Source organism: Pempheris klunzingeri, chromosome 2 (assembly GCF_042242105.1).
Source record: "Pempheris klunzingeri isolate RE-2024b chromosome 2, fPemKlu1.hap1, whole genome shotgun sequence".
Lineage (NCBI taxonomy): Eukaryota > Metazoa > Chordata > Actinopteri > Acropomatiformes > Pempheridae > Pempheris > Pempheris klunzingeri.
Genome location: NC_092013.1, coordinates 3,472,688 through 3,493,637, shown reverse-complemented (window position 1 = coordinate 3,493,637; position 20,950 = coordinate 3,472,688). Strand labels below are relative to the sequence as shown.

At 45.9% G+C, this 20,950-nt stretch overlaps 1 protein-coding gene across 1 annotated transcript in view; it reads left to right on the top strand.

Moving 5' to 3' along the window:
- The window catches only part of LOC139207711 (nuclear receptor coactivator 3-like), a 31,098-nt gene extending 12,642 nt beyond the window's left edge, over window positions 1-18,456 (top strand). The window contains exons 3-24 of the mRNA XM_070837462.1: window positions 4,060-4,127; window positions 6,290-6,394; window positions 6,651-6,811; window positions 8,085-8,185; window positions 8,374-8,548; window positions 8,725-8,916; window positions 9,092-9,178; window positions 9,338-9,481; window positions 10,578-10,725; window positions 10,837-11,408; window positions 11,524-12,500; window positions 12,597-12,720; window positions 12,921-13,160; window positions 13,370-13,582; window positions 13,685-13,802; window positions 13,954-14,128; window positions 14,602-14,967; window positions 15,163-15,309; window positions 15,424-15,682; window positions 15,785-15,977; window positions 16,119-16,473; window positions 16,586-18,456. Coding sequence (XP_070693563.1) covers window positions 6,309-6,394; window positions 6,651-6,811; window positions 8,085-8,185; window positions 8,374-8,548; window positions 8,725-8,916; window positions 9,092-9,178; window positions 9,338-9,481; window positions 10,578-10,725; window positions 10,837-11,408; window positions 11,524-12,500; window positions 12,597-12,720; window positions 12,921-13,160; window positions 13,370-13,582; window positions 13,685-13,802; window positions 13,954-14,128; window positions 14,602-14,967; window positions 15,163-15,309; window positions 15,424-15,682; window positions 15,785-15,977; window positions 16,119-16,473; window positions 16,586-16,597 — 4,845 coding nt within the window. The 5' untranslated portion in view covers window positions 4,060-4,127; window positions 6,290-6,308 and the 3' untranslated portion in view covers window positions 16,598-18,456. The remainder of the gene's footprint in view (window positions 1-4,059; window positions 4,128-6,289; window positions 6,395-6,650; window positions 6,812-8,084; window positions 8,186-8,373; window positions 8,549-8,724; window positions 8,917-9,091; window positions 9,179-9,337; window positions 9,482-10,577; window positions 10,726-10,836; window positions 11,409-11,523; window positions 12,501-12,596; window positions 12,721-12,920; window positions 13,161-13,369; window positions 13,583-13,684; window positions 13,803-13,953; window positions 14,129-14,601; window positions 14,968-15,162; window positions 15,310-15,423; window positions 15,683-15,784; window positions 15,978-16,118; window positions 16,474-16,585) is intronic.
- The last annotated feature ends 2,494 nt before the right edge of the window (window positions 18,457-20,950 follow it).

The window sequence follows — 20,950 nt, the reverse complement described above, 5'->3', positions numbered from 1 at the left end:
TATAGTGTAGCAGATCACATTACAACAACAGTCTGTTGTAGCTCTGTAGCTCGCACAGTCCAGATCACCAAATGACTTTTCTTTTTGGTGTTTCCAAGTCTTTTGTAGGATTAAGAAGTCTAAGACCGCGTGTCAGCGCTCCTGTCTTTCAGTTTAGCCAAATCATTTCAGTTTTGCAGCCACACGCCTCAGAGAGTGTGCAGAGCCGATGAAACTCAATAACATCAATACTTAAACACGTATTAATGAGGATGAGTCACCTCAAAAACCCAAGCTGGTTCTTTGGAAAACATCATGTGATCCAAACATATCATATACTTTAAACTATATTAGATAGTATACATCTTTAATCTCTTATGTTTTTGATTTTATTTATGGCTGAGGAAACAATGGGGCCCAGTTTGCAAGTTCAGCATTTGGATTCAGCAAAACATGGCTTCAGAATTACTCAGGATTTGTTTTTGAATGAACACACAGAGGCTGGTGTTGTTGTGGGCCCCAATTGCACTTAACCCAGTATTTGGCTGGTTGAATGCTCAACAGGAGGTGGAGATGTTCTTTGAAGAAAAACAGGAAGTCATTCTGTCCTTTTGTTTCCTTGTTGCTCTTGATGTCCCAAACTCAAGTAGACACCTTTTGTTGCTTTATTACCTTGCCTCTGTGGTAATGATGCTAAATGCTTCTAGCAGCTCGTGTCTGCCAGAAATATTGTTTTATTTTTATTTTTTTCAGTACTTTTACAACATTTTCCACACCCAAACTGCTTGACCCCTCTCTTTCTCAAACACGCACACATTTCTAATGATACCGTTTGGACACATGTGCTTTGGGTGTGTGTTTTTGGGGGTTTATAATTGTGTGTATGTGCGCCCCGCTTTGTCTGATCTTTGTTTTGGGTGGGCCAGTGTTTATTGTTGGGCCTGCCACTCATTGTCTCAGGGAGCTCAGATTGCAGGCTTTATTTCAGGCTGAGCAGGAATGTCCTCCTCACTATTCTGGTCCTGACTGACTGACTGACTGACTGACTGACTGACACCGCTGCCGTTCTGGCCTTTAGCCAAACGCCTGTACATCGAAAAAGGGAATTTTTATTTTTATATTACTAACTGAAATGTGAAAGAAATGCAGAGTCATGCAGCACCGTGTTTATCCAAGTAATCTCACTGGCAACATATCTGTAAGTAGATAGGCATTTTTGTTTAGAGAGGCACAAAAGTGATTTGCCCTCTTGTGGAAGAACAACACACCCATACCTGCATATAGTCAAACACTTTTAATGAGGAATTTTATCATGTGAAAAGCATTTTTTTTTTCAATCTGTTTGCAAATATATATCACAGCCATCCACTAAGCATAACCTGCTGCATGCGCCCTTTAGCATATCAAGTCAGCTAATTTAGCTAGCTAAACATTAGCTACCTTGCATGTTTGTATCTCGCTGAAGCTGCATAATCCCGGAGATGATTCAGATGAAATGTGTAAGATCAGTCTGAAAGAACATAAGAATATGGGGACAGATAGTCTATGTCTTTGGAGAGGCTCCCTCTATTTACTCAGCATCCGTGAAGTCACGCTTGATAGCAGAGCTCTGAGGCACGCAAGGCTTGTATCCTTGAGATAATCGTGTCTCTGATGACGTTTTAAATACTTGTTTTATTACACACGATTGGTGCAGGAGGTGCTGCAATGCTGGCGGGCAGTTTTGATGAAGATAATGAGGAGGCAAAACCCCCTCGCAGTCAATGTGGTTTGGAGTACGAGGGATTGTCCAACTGTCCATTCACAGCCCCCCTCTCACTTCTGACCAGCTGAACAAGCAAATTCACAGTCAAAGCTCAATCTGTGGCCATTTAAAAGAAGCTCTGTCACCGTTTAGTCATGTTGTGGATAAAGTTTTTATCATTTTCAACACCAATTTTGAAGTTTTGCTCTCAAATCCACTGTCGGTCGATAAATATAGCGTATTGTGTAGTAAAGAGGGAGTGCTTTTAGACACTGCCTCAAAGATAATTAGAAAACTCTGGCTGCTCTTTCAACACCAGTCAGCACTCGACACACACAACTTTTTGTTTTGCACCATTGTAGCTTTAGTATTGTGTTTCTTGCAGTCTGACATACTTGATTTTTATTGGTACTACATTGAACTAGAGAACTTTTAAATATTGGTTAAATAATATATCCAAAGGCAGATGTGTTTAAAGCACTATATGACAAACAAGTTTAGTTTAGGAGTGTCAAACGCCCGGTATCGCTGCCAGTATCACATTTTTTCTAAATGATTTGCAGCACTGTGTCTCTTCTCTTCTCCCCTCCCCCTCCCTGTTCTCCCTCCTCCTCCTCCTCCTCTTTATTCCACCCAATCTGCCTTGACTCCTCCTCCTGCTGTCCATATTCATAGGAGTGCTTATATCTCCTGGCCTGAATTACATTTCACTTCCAGAAGTCACTCGAGCATGTGCGTTGCGTTCTTGTGTCAGTAAACAAGTGCAGAAAACACACAGGTTAACAAAGTGTACTATTGATAATGGCCGTCAATGACAGCTACTAAACTAAACCGTCAGGAAAAACACATTTTAAACAATATTCACACGTTGCTTTCCCCTCTCTTTTGTGTGAATTGTTGATCTGTTGCTGAGAAGAGTCGACTCAGAATTATTAAACCGTGTTTGGACAGTTGACAGAAGGGAAACGCTTTTCTCTTTTTCTCTGAGTTAAATTATTCAGCTGCAGCATTAGCTCAGTAGCAGCACAGCGTTTAGGACTGATGTGATCAGTGGTCTGTGGTGAAGGATCACACACACACACACACACACACATGCACACAAACTGTCGTCAGAGAAGGTTGCAGGCTGCAGGCCCCAATGTGTGGCTGTGATGATCGTGAGTTAGACTCATGACTAATACAAATACATCAAAATGGGAGCATCGTGAGAAGATTTTCCCCATCTTTTCATGTGTTGAAACATTTTTTTATTGTTTTTATTTCTTTTACAACTGTATTTTTTAGTCAGCTTGCAATCAAGAGTTTAATCTTGTAGACACATTATTGCAGCTATATAGATGATTCATTTTCGGTTAGAGCAGTGTGATTATTATGAGATTTCACAAAGGAAAGAACATCTGACAGGCTTATCTGTAGCAGTAGGATGGTGGTGCTAAAGGTCAGTGGTTTTTGGAGCAGTTTGTACCCAAACACAGACAACCAGGCCCCTCCCTGTTTGTGTGCTGGGACCCATGTCAGGTCCCTTGATATGAAAACGTGACTAGACAAATCCCAAAGCAAAAAAATAAATAAAAAGATGTTCTATATCTGACAGTAATATTGTAACTGCTATTTTGAAATGGGAAAATTGTACACAGATGTTGGTGACCAGCAGCTCATCAAAGCAACAGAAATGAGTCTCTCTTGAGTTGAGAGAAATTCATTTGTCGCTTTGAGAGCTTATCCAATTGCTCTGATGAGAAAACAAGAAATCCCAGAGGGCCGTCTTTACTGTGATTATGAGTCGGATTGCAAAGTACTGAAGGTTATTAATGCTGTGACAGAAAGGTCACCAGCACATGTGTAGTGTCTGACAAATGTTTCCTAAAGCAGCACAAGCACTTATTATAGAATTATGATCAATACTGCTGTAAAAGGAGAGAAAGGTGACATGCTCGTTAGCTTTTTGGTTACCACATGTAATAACAGAGCAACAAATGAGCACCACTTGCTTTATTGTGTGCACAGTGAGAAGTTTAGGATTATTGTTAGCAACCGTTTGGCTAATTTTTTGGACGACAGAGGACCAGCCTGATAAACAGAATATGTAAATATGGAAGATGAGTGGCCACATTTCCAGGAAAGGGAAGTGATGACGCAGTGGAACGGGCTGAGGGGAGGACGCAAACAGGATGCTATCTGCTGTGGCTTCCTGTGCAATTTTAGAAATCAGATTTTCCCATGAATTTCTGTGAAAGCAAAACGTATAAAGAGCTTTTTGTAGGAAGCATGCTGAGACAACCAGACATTCAGGGAGCGCCTGTTCATGACCCTTTCTTCTCTCCTTCTGTTTTCAGGAGATGTTGAATCACTGAAGCGACAGTAGACCCTGAATGGAGCTTGACTGGGGCTTGTACTGGTCAAGGTGAGCATGTGGTACATGTAGAGAAACACACACACACACACACAGATGCAGCACCAGGTGGACAATCCTTTAAAAATTCAGACCATTTAATTTTTAACTATGGGTTGTTGTATTTCTCACATTGGCAGCTGCTGTTTGTGAACCTGATGGTTTTACAAGTTTCACATTGACAAATGAAGCTGATTCAGGTCAGTGGCATGCTGCCAGGCCTGTTGGGACTCATCTGTGGTTTAGGTGGGCTGCTGCTCATAATGTCTCACTCTGCTGTAGAGGTGTTGTCTACTTCGGTTGTCAGTTTTCAGAGTTCAGTCATGTCAAACTTTAAGAAAGTGCAAAATGTCAACGTGAGTGAACTAATGGAACAAACTACTATGAACATGAAAAGCTCAGTAAACTGTGCCATGTAGTTTTATATAACAAAGGGACTGAGAGGACTTTTTTGTTAAAGAAAGTTGTATATCCACGTTGAAACCTGTTTACGCTCACTCCGGTTTTCAGCATTTTTTCCCCCTGACCAAAGTAGAAACTATACCACACCGCTGTATGCATTCCCTGTTTCCAGAAAGACCCCCAGCAGCCCCCAGTGCTGCTGTTTGTCCGTCTCAGGATGTTAGGCTGGCTGAGGGCTGATGTCATCTTTCTCCATTGCCGCAGAGGTGAGCCTTAGGACAGAAACCAGGAAGGAAGGAAGGAAGGAAGGAAGAGAGAGAGATGGGGGGGCGAGAGTCATAGCCGTAGCAGGACAAGCAGATTTAGAGACGGGTGGTGAAAGGTAGACAGACAAGAAGCATGCGATGCAGATTTATGGTGCAGAGTGCGTGTCTGAGACCTGGTGCTCCTTTAGTAGTGGTGGTGGTGGTGGTGGTGGGTGAATGGGCTGCATGTCCTAGCTTGCAGTTGCGGAGCAGGACTTGCATAATGGCTCCCATCCGTTCTACACTTTTCCACTCTGGAATGAGCTCACTCTGTGTTCAAGAGTGTGTGTGTGTGTGTGTGTGTGTTTGTGCACATACACGCATACAGACACAAAGTCCAGGACAGGGTAGTAGTAGAACAATCTGGCTGTACAGCCGCACGCCACCGCTTTGTGTGCGTCTCTGGGTGGGAGTAGGAAGGAGCAGTGACCTTAGAGGCTGCCACAGAGGTTTCCTCTTATGTGAACTCTGAGGGGGTCAGACACAGGGCAATGCCAGAGCAAGAAAACAAGGGCAGGGTCCAAAGGCCTGTACTGCTACACCCAGGGAGGGAGGGAGAGAAGGGAGGGATTGTCTTAGGATGGTATGAGAAGGGGGGGGAACAGCAGTTAAAACCCATTGGAAGAAAGAACGGATGTAGCCTAGTATGGAGAATGCAGAGTAATGAGAACGTGGAAGAGCAATAATTCTTACTTCTGCATGAAATATGCTGTGGACCCTGGATTGTTTCTAGGCTCCACAAACCTTAGTAGAGTGTTTATTTTTCTTTCTAGCTCGTGCAGTTCAGGGCAGTTAGACAAAGAGGCAGGCTGCTTAATATGCGCCTTGCTGGGACAGTCACGACTAGCACTCGTCCTTCTCCCAGTCAGTGCTGCAACATGCCTCGACATGAAAGCATACTGGAAAACGGTTTGTATGTGCAGTGTGTACGTGTGCTGCCACTGCTAGCAGAGTGGTATCGTTCTAGCGGGCAGGCTCGCTGAACGCAGGATGACCCATCTCCCCCGAGGCTCCAAATCACTACATCATCATCAGTCGCTCCTCGCAGTGGAACAGATGAGATTTCACTCCCATCAAGCACTAAGCAGGAACCAAGGCTGCTTTACTAACTGGATAGTCTACCCTCATAAATCTGTAGGAATCCACAATCTACTCTTCCCTTGGAGTCACTTCATTTATATCCTCAATGGCTTGATTTCTTTTTGTTTGTTTGTATTTTCTCAAAGCTTGACACTAGACTATCAAGGTTTGTCTGAATTTGGCATAATTTCTGAGTCGACTTGGCAATAAAACGGCAGCTTAGGGCACTTTCCAAACCACACTTATCCTTTGATTAGATTGCACCCCACTCATATGAGCATATAAAACCCTGAGAGTGGTTCATTCCCTCTGATCATGATGCACCGCCTGTATGTATGTATGTGTGTGTGTGTACATGTATACAGCGTATCATGTGTGTGCTTTCAGGTGCTGATATGCGCTGAAGATGAGTGGCGTAGGAGACAATTCGTTGGAGCCACTGTGCCCCGACCGCAAACGTAAACTGTCCACCTGTGACACACCGGGCCTGGGGTGAGTGCAGTAACAATCGCATACTAATCCACTTTGTCCGCTGCTGTTTTTGGTGTTAATTTCGGCAAGTGCACGAGGTCTCGTCCTCCTTCCTGTTCTTCCTGTACGCATCCTTGCACCCTGGTCTAAACGTGTCTCTGCTGTTAGCAAAGTATCCGAGGCATCTGAGCCCGGGCCGTATGGCCTGCATACGGACAGGGCATCGGGAGGTGAGGTTGTCATGGTAACAAGTCTAATCCCTTTGGCGCCCCGGCAGGTGTGACAAGCGTCGGAGGGAACAGGAGAGCAAGTACATCGAGGAGCTAGCTGAGCTCATCTCTGCCAACCTCTCCAACATCGACAGCTTCAACGTCAAGCCTGACAAATGTGCCATCCTCAAGGAGACCGTGAGACAGATCAGACAAATCAAAGAGCAAGGTACCACCACTGTGCAAATTACACCCATGCTCCCCTGGTCATAAACAAAGCCACATGCAAAACATATAATTTGTCTGTTTTTTTTTTTTCCTGAATATGTTTTTGAGAGTAAACAGTGAATACTGTTGGGCTGAAGTACCCTGCTGCAGGACAGATGATGCCAGTGATGAAGTGGTGTGTTTGGTTCATGGCCATCCCGCTTCAGACTGACAGCCACGTTGGCTGTTTGTATTGCTGGGGGTAAATGAACACCAGTAATTGAGACCATGGTGGTCATGGCTCAAGGCTGTCCGTGACAGTGTGTATCTGTTAGTGCCAAACGCTGCCTCTCTCTGGGAGCCTGGTGGGAGACACTGGTGACTCAGAAATCAGACCTTTTTATAGAGAGTCGCTCCTATCTCCGGGGCTTTTTCCAATTATGTTGCAGGTTTGACTTGATTGGATACACAAAGGCAGATATTTTCTCCCACCTGTTTTAGTTTGGTTGAGATTAGATCTGTGAGGTTAAATGGGTAAGGAAGAGAGACTGCAATCACATTGGAATCTACCCAGAGGGTCACAGCTGGCTACTGCTGGCCCGGGTGTTATATGCAGCCAGGTTGCCATAGTTACAGGATGGGAATGATGGAGGGCCTCTCTTCATTTTCATCTCTTTTCTGTCTGTTGTCCATTTAACACACCTTTTCCCCCACTCCTCGTCTTTGCATCAGCCCTCTCACGTGCCTCTGCTTTTAATGTCAATCGCTGCTTCACTGTTTGCTCGCACAGCTAGTTTGGTCAGAAATGGAATTAAATCCCGTGTCGTGTTATTTTTTGTCTCGCTTGGCGCCACAGATGACCCTTCTATATAGAGCGGTATCCAACAAAGCCTCAGACACATGCTGATTTTAAAAATAGAAAGGCATGCTAATCATGCCTCCATTACTCATGCTGCCACCTGCTGGCCAGAAGAAGGTTTTTCTTTTTTTAAATTGTTTTAAGGAAGCGGCTCCCACAGCCAGCTGGTAATCATGGCGTGGTTGCCATGTAATTATGTCAAACTAAAATACTATAAAATAACTTTTATAATACTATGGGTGAAAATATGCAGGCCATCAAAATTAAGGTCACTTGTATGAAGTTTTGCCTTCTGATGAACAGTTTTTGTTGAGTTGCATCATGGAAATTATTTGTTCTATGTAAAGCAGCCAATACAAACTCCAAAGACATGGATACATGTTGTAAAATGACAATTCTTTTCAGCAGTATTGTGATGTGCTTCGTCCCTCCTCAGGAAAGAGCTCTTGCAGTGATGATGATGTCCAGAAGGCGGATGTGTCCTCTACTGGTCAAGGGGTCATTGACAAGGACCATCTGGGACCGCTGCTCCTACAGGTCAGCTTGGGGACAATCACTGGGGGCAGAAGACCAGCACCAATTAGTGGCTGTTCCACATGTTGGACTAGTGATTTGCTGTCATTGTTCACGTGGAGTTTGGTCTCTAGAGGGGTGAAATAGTAACCAAATAAGGTACGCATATAGATGCTGCTGTTGTTGATTGCATTCTCCCCTGCTCTTCTCAGGCCTTGGACGGCTTTCTGTTTGTTGTTAACCGAGAGGGCAGCATCGTGTTCGTGTCCGACAACGTGACGCAGTACCTGCAGTACAAGCAGGAGGAGCTTATCAACACCAGTGTGTACAACATCATCCATGATGAGGACAGGGAAGAATTCCACAAGAATCTACCCAAGTCCATCGGTGAGACAAGGGTTTATACATGTGTGGGTGCGAACACGCTCAGAGTCACGCATATTGATCTGTCCACTCAAACATGGTCTCTTATTTACACACGTGTGAATAGCTGATTGAACATCTGAACGCTCTGGCACACACACACACTTATGGTCACCTGTTGCCTATTTCTCTCTCTAAAGCACCAAACGGGGCATCGTGGGGCGGAGAGGCACCCCGGCAGAAGAGCCACACATTCAACTGTCGAATGCTGGTGAACTTTGCTCATGGTCAGAGTCACGGGATGCCAGAAGAGCGGCCCGGTGGCCAACGCTATGAGACCATGCAGTGCTTTGCCCTCACTCAGCCCCGGGCCATGATGGAGGAGGGAGAAGGTAAGTCATTTTTAACAGCTTTGATCGGGTTTTTTTGTTTGTCTTGTCCCAAACTGTTCACATTTACCATTTATTCATGTGGTTATATAGCATACATTACCCAGTGACTTGTTAAACGCAGTGTGTATTCTCCTCCAGTGTGGTTGCGATAACATGGCGGTGTCTCTTTGCTTAGATTTGCAGTCATGTATGATCTGTGTGGCACGACGCATCATTGCAGTAGAGAGGACGGAGAGGTTTAGCACTCGCCATGAACTGTCTGGTAAGTTTCCACTGTTTTGTATCTCATCGATGCAAGTATTTTCCCTAAGTGTGGAAGTGTGTGTGTTAGGCAGACCGACTTACAAAGGCTACAGTCAAACTAGGTCAGGTTATAAATGCTGTGAGGTTGCACTGGTTGATGCTGTGTTTATACCCGCAGGTAAACTGATTGAAATCGAACAGCAGAGCTCTCTTCACACCACTATGCGTCCAGGCTGGGAGGACCTGGTGAGGCGCTGCATGCAGATGTTCCTCCATCGAAGTGAGGGACAGCCGTGGTCCTACAAACGCCATTATCAAGATGGTATGTAGTCCTGCACCTTCCCCGCCATCTTGCCAGTCTCCGCCATCCACCAAAAGAATCTCATTAACATTACAAACTCCATCAGCAGGTGGAAGCAATAGCATCTTTATTTCCCCGCTCGTTCTGCATGTGCGTTAGGAGGGCATTGTCAAGAAAGCAGGAGTCGCTAAAGTATATAAGGAATGCACCAGAACGCCTCATTAAAACGTTTGGTATGTGGGACATGGCCATTCTAGATGAACACAAGGTTTAAACCATTAATGAGTAATCTCCAGTACAACGGGAGATATTTCTGCAATTTTAAGACCCAATGAATAACATTCTTGACCTTATGGGGGTGTCGCTGAGGGTGCCCATGCAGAGCACCGATCCTTTCTACAGTAAGCAGTGAATGATAACTCCTGTGATATCAATGGTACCATGACAGTTTCTGCCCTAAATTGTACTGTATTATAGTGATTGTCTAGTCTTAACATGTTGTCATGTCGATTACTAGAAAGAAGATGCTGTTTTTTTTTTTTTTTCAAATCTCTATATTCAACTTTCAGTACTGTTGTAGCTCCTGTTTCATGTAAGAGTCTTTGTGTTTTAAAGGTTTCGCAGCACTTTTTCGTCAGAAAGCAGCTTCTCATCCTTCTTGTCAAACTATTACAGGTGTTAATTCTGTCAGCTTCACAATAAAAGCTTTTAGACGGTAAACACCAGAAGACTTTTATTTGCAGAGCAGCTGCATGGCAGTTTTATTTGTTACAGGGGTAAGTAACTGCAAGTGAAGTCCTTGATGTTTAGACTGACAATCTGCACATTTGCGTCAGTGGACCAGTTTTCACAAAGGTGAATAAAAGAAGGAGGTAGAATGAAAGAAGTACACAAAAAAGTGCACACGACGTCGGCTTTAACTTTCAACATGGTGTCCAGCAGAACAGCACCTTTTACCGTGGCTTTGTGTTCTCTGAAAAACAACTTTTCTGCTCAGACCATTCCCAGCACTCACAATAGACCTGCATCATTTTAAGTGCCTGCCAAAACCTGTGCATGCTTTGTCCTGTTGTCAGAGATTTTTGGGGAGCTTTAATGGTCCTTTTCTCTTCTCCAGCTTTCCATAATGGCCATGCCGAGACCCCGCTATACCGCTTTTCGCTTTCTGATGGGACCCCAGTCACAGCCCAGACTAGGAGTGACCTGTGCAGGAATCCCAACACCAATGAGCCACATTCTTTCCTCTCCACACACTTGCTACAAAGGTGCAAATGCTTTAGCAAGAATGACTTCTCCTTAAGTGTTTCGATGTGTCGTATGTGCTTAAACTTTGTTCTGGTTTCAATTTCTGTTTTGTTTGCTGTGTTCCCTTGTAGGGAGCAGAATGGTTATCGTGGAAACCAGGGTGGAGGCATGAGGCCTCAAAACATGGGTGTGAACAATCCCAACCAACAGATGAACATGGGTCCAGGAGGGGGCATGGGTATGAACAGAGGATTCGGCATGGCAGAGCAGGGCAACATGCAGCAGAGAGGGGTGCCTCCTTACACCGGGGGAAACCGCATGAATCCCATGAACCAGATGAATCCTATGAATCAGATGAATCCCATGCACCAGATGAATCAAATGAATTCCATGCATCAGATGAACAACATGGGTCAGATGAATCAAATGAATTCCATGCATCCAATGAACTCCCCCATGAACTCAGTGAACCAGATGGGGCCCATGAACCAGATGGGTCACCATGGCATGCATCAGCAGCAGCACCAACATCAGCAGATGGGTCAGTTCCATGGAGGTGGACCTGGAGCTGCAGGGTACGGGATGGGAATGACCAGTCCCCCTCAAGCCAGTCCAGGGATTAACGGCCCCCCGCACAACGTCATGGGGTCACCAAGAGTCCGAGGAAGCCCCAAGATGGGTGCCAGCCCCTTCTCTCCCGGAGGTATGAATACCGAACTATCAGCAACTTCTAATGCACAGGTTAATTAGATGTTTTTTAAATTATGTCTTTTTCTGACACTCGTGTTATTAACGCTCTTGTTTGGTCCTTTTTGCAGGTATGAACTCTCCCATGAGCTCCAGTCACCCTGGTAACTCTGGAGGAGGCACCACCTTCTCCAGTAGCTCCTTGAATGCCCTCCAAGCCATAAGCGAGGGAGTGGGTAACCCGATGCCCTCCCCCCTCACCTCTCCGCCCCCTCACAAGCCTGACAGCTCTCCGAGTATCAACTCGACAAACCAGACATCAGGGGGGCCCTGTAAACCAGGCCTCCCAGCCTACTCTGACTCCAAGAGCCCAGGCAGCTCACTGGGGGCCGGAGGAGAGCCGCAGTCTCAGCAGCACCCACACACCCCCACCAGCGAGGGCCCTCCTGACAAACCTGACAGCCAGGCCAACAGAGAGTCGGGTCCGACCGGGGCAGAACCCAATCGGCGCGTCCCTGACAACAAATGCCACAAGAAGCTTCTGCAGCTCCTCACCTCCCCTACAGATGAGCTGGTGCCACCAAATCACACGCCGAGCTCCGGGCCCAGCTCCACGCCAGAAGCTAAAGACGGAACAGCCGGGGTCACCAGCCCCTCGTCCTCAACTGGAGTGTCCTCCTCTACTGGCGGTAATCACGGCACAGTGTCCTCAACCGGCGGCGCGGGACATTTAACAAGTCAGTCACTGCAAGAGAAGCACAAGATCCTCCACAAGCTCCTGCAGAATGGGAACACTCCAGACGAGGTGGCTCGTATCACAGCCGAGGCCACTGGGAAGAGCAGCCTGGATTCAGGAGCACCGGAGCCTGGGCCTGCAGCCACTGGAGGTGCCAGGGGTCCTGATTCAAAACAGGAGCAGCATAGCCCTAAGAAGGAGAAACCCCACGCCCTCCTTCACTACCTCCTTAATAAGGACGACTCTAAAGAAGGCGGTGATATTAAGCCAAAGCTGGAGGAGCTGGAGGGGAGAGGAGCTCAGGGGGCAGGGGTCACCAGCTCTGACCCCCACTGTATGGATGGGAAGGTCAAGTTGGAGCCATCCGATGAGGTGAGGCTTTTTCACAAAATAACATTTCATTAGACGTAGTTTAAAACACCTCGTAGAACATAGTTTTCTAATCTGTCTTGTGTCTCGATGGTTCAGACGGAGACCCTGGAGACCATTCTGGGTGTCCCAAGGAGCAGCTCTGGCTTCTACCCTGAACCAGACTCCAGAGCAGGCAAAGAAGTTGGAAGCAAACCGGGAAATATGCCTGACAGTTTGCATGGTAAGTCGGTCTACTGGAGAGTATAATGTGATCTGATCTAATCAGAAAGGTTTGTGTCTGGTGTGGAAACAGAAGAGTATGTATGGCAAAGATACACAGCAGCCTTGCATGAGGTATCACACTGTGGGTGCTCTTGTGTCGTGTCGTGTCTTAATCTTTGTGTGGATGTATGCAATCAAACTTTGGTTTTTGTGCTTTAGATGGTGACAGAGGCCCCGTGCCCCCTGGTCAGCGTGGTGCCTATCAGAGAGCCTTGTCCATGGATGCCAAGCCCATGGTTGGAGAGGCAGCAGTGGGAGGTGGGCTGGCAGGGAGAAGGAACGTCCCCTGTCCCACGTTGGTCAAACAGGAGAACATGGACGCCCCGATCCGACCTGGGCCTGTTCCCAATGGCTTTCCAGGAGGCATGGGCGTGTGTCCTCCACGAGGAAATCCACCAAGTAACTTGAACACTTGTTTTTTTTCAGGCTTTCTATAAAGGTCCCACACAGTAGACAGCATGGGGATCTTTGTTCTTATTTTTACTAATATAATGTCAAAGGTGGTGGGTTTAACTAAAAACTTAAATGAAAGACGCTTGGGGTCCAACATTTGCTGTGTTGCTAAGCTTAGAGATAAAACACTCAGTGTTTATGGTCTTTGTGTTCAGGAGGAATGGGCAGAGGAATGGGAATGCCCCAGCGTCCTCCCATGTCAGGGCCAGGGGACTGGGGGATGCAGAGGGCCAGCGGGAGCCCTGTGGCCGGGCCAGGACATCCTGGCATGGGTCGCTCTGGTCCGATGGGAGCACCCATGATCAACCGCTCCAACAGTGTACCAGGAAACACCAGGTCTATGCTGCAGCAGCAACTCATGGATATGGGTACGTGACACATCTCTGCTGCTTGTGATTTGACTGGTGGTGAATTTGACTGTTTGTTTCTACTCTGTACTGACTGTTCACTACCGGTGGTCACCTCTGCAGGTACCAACGATGCCAATATGGGGATGAGCCGGTTTGGCGGACATGCACCCCCACCTCAGTCCCCCTCCTGGCCAGATTCTGCCATGGCAATGGACAGACCACAGACTCATACAAGCAGGTAAATCTGTTGCACTGCTTCCAGCCCCCATGGAGCTTTTATTCGATCTTAGTGGACCTCAAGCAGAATTACAAAGCTGAAATAAACAGTGATTGTGATCGCAGTCTCCTTTCTTGAAGTGACGTATCTCCTTTCACGTTTATTGTGTTAGGGACCAGTTTGGGCAGCACCCCCTAGAAGATCTGCTGGGGCCCCTGGCCAACAGTGAGGGCCCGAGTGATGAGCGGGCACTTCTTGACCAGCTGGATTCTCTGCTCAATACCACAGATGTCATTGCTCTGCAGGAGATAGACCGAGCCCTGGGCATCCCCGAAATTGTTGGCCAGGTAAATGACACAGTACAGTACACATTATGTGGTGTCAGTGCAGCATGGCCCAAATAGTTCTAAGTTATAAAAAGATTATTGAAGGAAGTGGAATGAGTGTACTACAATGTAATTAAAATATACATCTATGAGTGCAAAGTAATTTTACCAGTAATTGCACAGTAATGTACTAATTAAATGTAAAGATGTCAAATAGATTTCGTGCATGTTGCTGTCAATTTAAGTAAGGTGAGTCACAGAGGATTAGAAAAAGGGCAAAACGTTCAGTTCATATTAATCAATAGTGTTTGTTCTGGTTTGAATTCGGGGTCTCAGTCCCCTGCTTGAAATGTAGCTTGTATAAAATGTTATTAAGCTTCTTGTTGTGGACACGTGTTTTTTATGTTTTATGTTTTATGTAATGCTCTGGCAGCAGGTTAACTATGTAGATACCCGTATCCAGCTCTGTGACATTCATCTTCTCTTTACACCAGACTCAGGGACCTGAAGGCCACCAGCAGGGCCAGGATCGAGGCCAGGGTCCGCCATCAGAGCCTTTCCCAGGTCCGGACTCCTCTTTAGGCATGGACCAAAAACCCACGTATAACCAAGGCTATCCTGGCCCCCCTGGCCCCCCAGGCCCCCCTTCCATGGGCATGCAGCCTGGTTATGGTGGCAACACGATGCAAGGCCAGTCTCCTGGAGGGTTCAACCCCATGGTCAATCAAATGGGCCACACAGGGGGCTTCCCTGGCATAAGCGGCATGGGCAACCCCCGCGGCAACATGATGCGACCTCGCATGATCACTGCCACCAAACCTCTCCGACTGCAGCTGCAGCAGAGACTGCAAGGACAGCAGGTGATCACACACACACACACACACACACACACACACACACACAGATAATATTCACCGTAAAGTGGAGCGTCCATATCGTTGTGTTGAATATGCAGCAGGTCAGCGTGCGTCTTGTGTGGGGAAAAAAAGCTGGTGGCTACATTAATAGTGAACATAAACAAGAAAACAACTTTTAACTGGCTTCTCTTCTGGCAGTTTATGAACCAGACCCGACAAGGCATAAAGATGGAACATGCCCCTGGAGGAAACCCTTCAATGCATCCGGGCATGCAGCCGGGCATGCAGCCGGGTCTGCAGCCAGGCATGCAGCCGGGCATGCAGCCTGCAGGCATGGGTGCTCAGGTATGTAGTCAGCACTTCAGTACATCTAATGCAGTGTGCGTTCCTCTGTCCCTTCCAATAGCATCGGTTTAGTCACCGTCCTACAATTAGAGTCAATGTATTGATATTTGTCAGCAGCCTGGTTTCCTGAATGCCCAGATGATGGCTCAGCGCAGCAGGGAGATGATGACCGTACAGATGAGGAGGCAGCGGATGATGATGCTGATGCAGCAGCAGCAGCAACAGCAGCAGCAGCAGGGTCAGGGGCAGGGAGCAGTGAGAGGCTTCAGCCCTCCTCCAAACGTCACCGCACCGGGAGGCATGGAGAGCCCTATGGGAGGCCCTCCTATGAACCAGCCTGGACAGCAGGGTTTCAACTATGGAGGCAACTATGGTGAGTTGACTAAGACGGAGCTCTGTGTCATTTCCTCCTGAATCTTCAGCTGTCACACTCAAGACTGTTGTCATGTAATTGTTGTTGTTGTTGTACTTGCAGGGGTGAACCAGCAGGGGGACCCCTTATTCATGGCCCCAGGTAGCAGCCCACCAGGAAACATGATGCAAGGGCGGATGGGAGGTCCTCCTCAGAACACCATGATGCCAGGAATGCAGGGCAGTTCGCAGGGAGGGCCCATGTACCCGTCAGGAGACGTGAAAGGCTGGCCACAGGGCAGCATCCCCCGAAACAAGTGTGTAACGTCAGGCTTTTTTTAGACAGATTCAAATAAATGATTCAAGTGCATGCTTGAAGGTTAATTGTCCCAGTTTTAGGGCCATAATCAGAGAAGCTCATCCTTATAAATAACTGTTTTATTCTTCTCCTTTTCCAGTTCATACCCCCAGCAGCAGTTCACCCAGCAGGGAAACCAGGGCCAGTTTGGACCCATGATGATGAACAACTCCATGGGTGGACCCGGGCCAGTCAGTGGGGCTGCTGCAGGACAGATGGGCCAAATGCCGGGACAGAGGCAGGGCCAGATGCAGGGCCAGATGCAGGGCCAGATGCAGGGCCAAATGCAGGGCCAGATGCAGGGCCAGATGCAGGGCCAGATGCAGGGCCAGATGCAGGGCCAAATGCAGGGCCAAATGCAGGGCCAAATGCAGGGCCAGATGCAGGGCCAGATGCAGGGCCAGATGGGCATGAACCCCATGGGAATGGGCAGAATGTCAATGGGACCCGACCAGGTGAGTTAACGCTCTGACACACATCAGCTAAGTGGCCTTTGCATGAGATATCATAGACATTTAAAAGAAAACTGGAGCTTTTGCACATCTCGCTGTGTTTCTGTCTCTGCAGAAGTATTGCTGAAGACCCGTGGCTGACAGCAGAATCTGGAGCCTTTCAGCTGTGGCAGAGCGGTCTGAGCCCTGACATGTGCTGGACCTACACACACACACACACACACACACACACACACACACACACACACAGTAGGACTTCTCCAACATGCCGCAGGAGATTCGGCACAACACGGTGCTCATCTTGGAGGAAGTGGCGACAGACTTGGGCTGGGCTTCGTTCCTACCTGAGGCCTCACATACTGTAACTCTGTCAAGGTGATGCACGAACACAAAACAGCTGTGTGTGTGTGTGTTGTGTGTGTGTGTGTGTTCGTGTGAACGACCCGGAGCTTTCGGGGCAGTATTCGGTGTCACGGCCAGGCTGCAGAACGGGACGACGGTACAACTGGCTGTGGCGGCACTTTACCAGGAGGCTTCTGCGTGGAATAAAGATTGATGCAATATTTCTTCATCATTACAGCCTTACTAGAGATTCAATGCCTTCACAACAATGGGTTTCTGTTTTCTTTCTTGTCCTTTGGATGCGCCTCATTCTTTAAGTCATTGGAAGCTATAAGCACACAGTTTACTATGTTATGCAGATCGGAGCAATAACTCTTGCCTCTATGCTTTAGACTGTAACTGAGCATCATAACCCCTGTTATAAGCAAACAAATGGTACTGCAGTATTAGATGTCTCAAATGTCCTCTGTGAATATGAATTGTAAATATTCTACAAAATATATCAAACATGCTTTTTAAAGGCCAATTATTGCACAAAGTATGAGACCTGGTTGTATTTTTGTGTCCCATAGGTCAATACTGATTTGGTTGATTTGCTTTTTTCATGCCTGTGCAAATATTGCAGGCGTGTTTGGGTTTTCCTTCCCTTGTTTGTCATTTTCTGAATGCTGTATTTTTTTTTTTTTCTATTATTATTATTATTATTATTATTATTTTCCAAAAAGCCATGTACTTCGTGTTTCAGCCAGGCACTTTTACTTGTGACGAGTATCTGAAGAGTTGAAGGTTTGAGCTTTCGCACAGTCAGAGGTTTGATTGGAAGGTGGCAGAAGCGACGTCGCTGATATAAACTGAGATGATTTTGTCGGGTGCTGTGTGAGGTGAGCTGTCCTCAGCTCGCCAACAAGCCTGGTCCTTGCAGTGTCCTCCCCTCCTCTCCCCTCCCTTCCCTTCCCTTCCTCCCCCACCAGCTCTGTCGAGTGTATTTTTATTCACAGCATCTTCTTTTGACCGTTATTCTCAACTAGCTGAATCTACCTTTTCAACATGCGCAATCCAAAGATATTTTTCCACATCTCTGTATAGTTTCTGAGGTTTCTGGTGTACATTTTTTTACAGTATGTTTTATAATAGTCTGATGGTAAATGGGTACATATCATTGATCTTTAAAAGCATAGGATGGTGATGTACTGTAAGCGTAAAGGGCATGGGGCTCGGTTGTTCTGCAGTGGGAAGCCATCAGTGCAGTGCAGAGAGTGACTGGAAACTCAACCCCACAACAGAACGTTTTTACATCCTGAGAGAAAAAACAAAAAAAAAAGAAGAAGAAGAAAAAAAAAAAAAAACCGAAGCATGTTTTGCTGTGAAAGAGAAACACCAATGGAATGAAATCCACTTTAAGACATATCAGTATCTCTTCTATTTTTCAGGAAACAACTTCATTTAATGTCCAGATTGTTACTTCAGGAAAAAGGAACTTTGTAGAGTTTTGAATGAAGTGCAAAAAGAGGCAAGAGAGCATTTGGTTTGTTTTTGTTTTTCTTTGTTTGGAGGTAAGATAAGCTGTCATTTTACAGGATGTATATTACAGATGTTTTCTGTTGATGTTGATATTGATGTAAATACAAATTTCTATTTAAACACCTTTGACTCCGGTTCTCTGATTATCCCCTCGTTCTGATTATCCGTGCAGTTTACTCCTGCAGTGTGACTCCCGTAATGGCAAACATCAGCCGGCGTATTGCATCGACAAAGTAATCACTCTGATCAAACAAAATGGACGAGGGCTGCTGCTGCTGCTGCTGGAAGGTTATTGGAAGAAGCCGATGAAGGATTAATCCATTCCCATTTTTAGATCTAATATTCTTCTGTCAGAGGAAAAGATTCTCTGCTTTCATTTTCATTAAGACAGCCCGCTTAGTATTGTAATGTAGAAAACACAAGTGCCATCCAAAGTCTAGACCGTACGGTGCAGTAACTTCCAAACCAGTGAACACACACGCTGATGGAGGAGGAACTAGAATGTTTTTCTGAAGGAGGAATAAGTCATAGAACCGTATATATAAAGACCAGAGAGGAGATGTAATATACTGAGGTACAAACACTGAAAATACTCCACTGCAAATGTGACATATGAGCTGTAGCTGGTTAAGGCTGCATTAGTCTTAACTAGTTTAAGATTTATCTTATGTCCTAAGAGTGACTAGATAAATCTAGAAGGTTGTGAAATGATTAATAGAGCTGGATAGAAGAAAAAACAATGAAAGAAAAGTTCTGCTATTCAGTTACTTCAATGAAACCATCTGATAAGTTTAGAAGGGAAATCAGGCCAAGGAGCCACAAGTAAACACCACAAGACAAAATGGTTGATTTAATCTTTAACGACGCGTTGTGTTTTAAAAGATTAGCGTGTTTTATTTTTATCTAAACTCCCAATCGGCAAATGTGACGAGTGCAGTGGAGTAAAAAGGACGATGCCTCCTTCTGAGATGAGGAGTGCTGCAGCAGTGCAGGTGTGAAATATCATTATATGGAAATGTATCTCTAAAGTGTGCTTCAGTTCAGAGCAGGAATAATCAATAATCCTTTCTCTCTCTGCTGGGGTATCACCAGAGGGGGGCGCTGCTGTCTACTACCGCCCCACAGCCACAGCAGCTCGGGCCATGCCCACATGGGGGTGCTACCTACAAGAGAGACGGAGGAAGGGGCTGGATCCACGGTTACAGACTGGGGGATTAAAATAATAATAATAATAATAATAATAATTAGCAATGAGGCACATGTAAAACCCGAGACACACACCTAATTGGATTTAATGGTAATAAAACCTCATTGTGGAGGCCACAATGAGCCTGGTCTTCATTTTCTCCACAGCTCAGGCAGATTACGTAAGAGGGATTTAAAGATAGATAATTAGACTATAAGTGATTAGAGATTTACAAATGACTATTTTCCACATAAAGAAGAAAAAAAACATTAAGGAATCACGTGTTAAATAATCCTCTTTGACTACTTGTGGACATTTTTCTAACAGCTCGAACAGAGCAGAGGAAAAAAAAAAAAAAGAAAGAAAGTTAAAAAAAGAAGTGTATATATTAATAGCAAATGTATAACATAGGACTGTACTGTGGGAATCTACCCGAGAGGAGCTCTCTCTCTCTCTCTCTCTCTCTCTCTCCCTCTCTCCCTCTCTCTCTCTCTGAGTGTTGGCGCGGTTCCCGGCCCATCTGCGGCCTGGCCCGTGGATTACTGTTTGTTAATGTTTCAATCAGCTGTGTGTTGAGGAATGTGGAGCTATTTAACCTGAACTTCCCCAGGTGTGCCGAGGCGCCGCTCAGTCTGGGCCCCGCCGCCCTCCCCTGCCCTTGGCACAAAGCTATCACACAAACACAATCACACACTGGCCACGCCGGGGCTGCAGCTGTGCGCATCGCACCGCAGGGAAATGGGAAAAACATTGCACCAGGGAGACAGAATAAATCTTATAACGAATCGCCTCGCCAAAGCCAGTTTAACCCCTGCAGTGCCGGGAGAGCCTGCTGATTTACACGATAACATATTGAAACACCACATTTAAATGGAGCTTTTACGCAGGGAGGCAAATTTCTTTATCTTATTTATTTCATTTTTCTCTCCCAATAAACCATCTGACATCATTTTGTTTTTTGTTTTTTTTGTTAAAATACACGTGGATGAATTTATTTTTAACTTTATATCTTAGATCCTCAGATTTGACGACTTTAAAGTGAGACTTCCTCCTGTAATGTGATACGCTAATGACCCATAGAGAGGCAAATTACCAATTTAACTGGCTATGAGCCATTATGTTGGCCACTAGCTTTGGTTTTATGTTACCTGAATGACTTAATAGCTTCTTGTAGGTGTAACACTTTTTTTTTTTTTTTTTTACTGACAACCACTTTACACCTCCTCGGCACTCCAGTCAGCAATAAGATAAACCCCACATATGATCAGGAGCAGGCCTGCTACCATTCTACAGTGGAAAAAAAGGAGATATCAGCCTAAAATGTGCCTTTTTTCCCCAAAACTCTGGTTCTGCAATGTGTAAATATGTCACTGAAACTCCACATGTGTATGATGTGATCCAACACCTTCGACACACAACGACTCAGAGGGA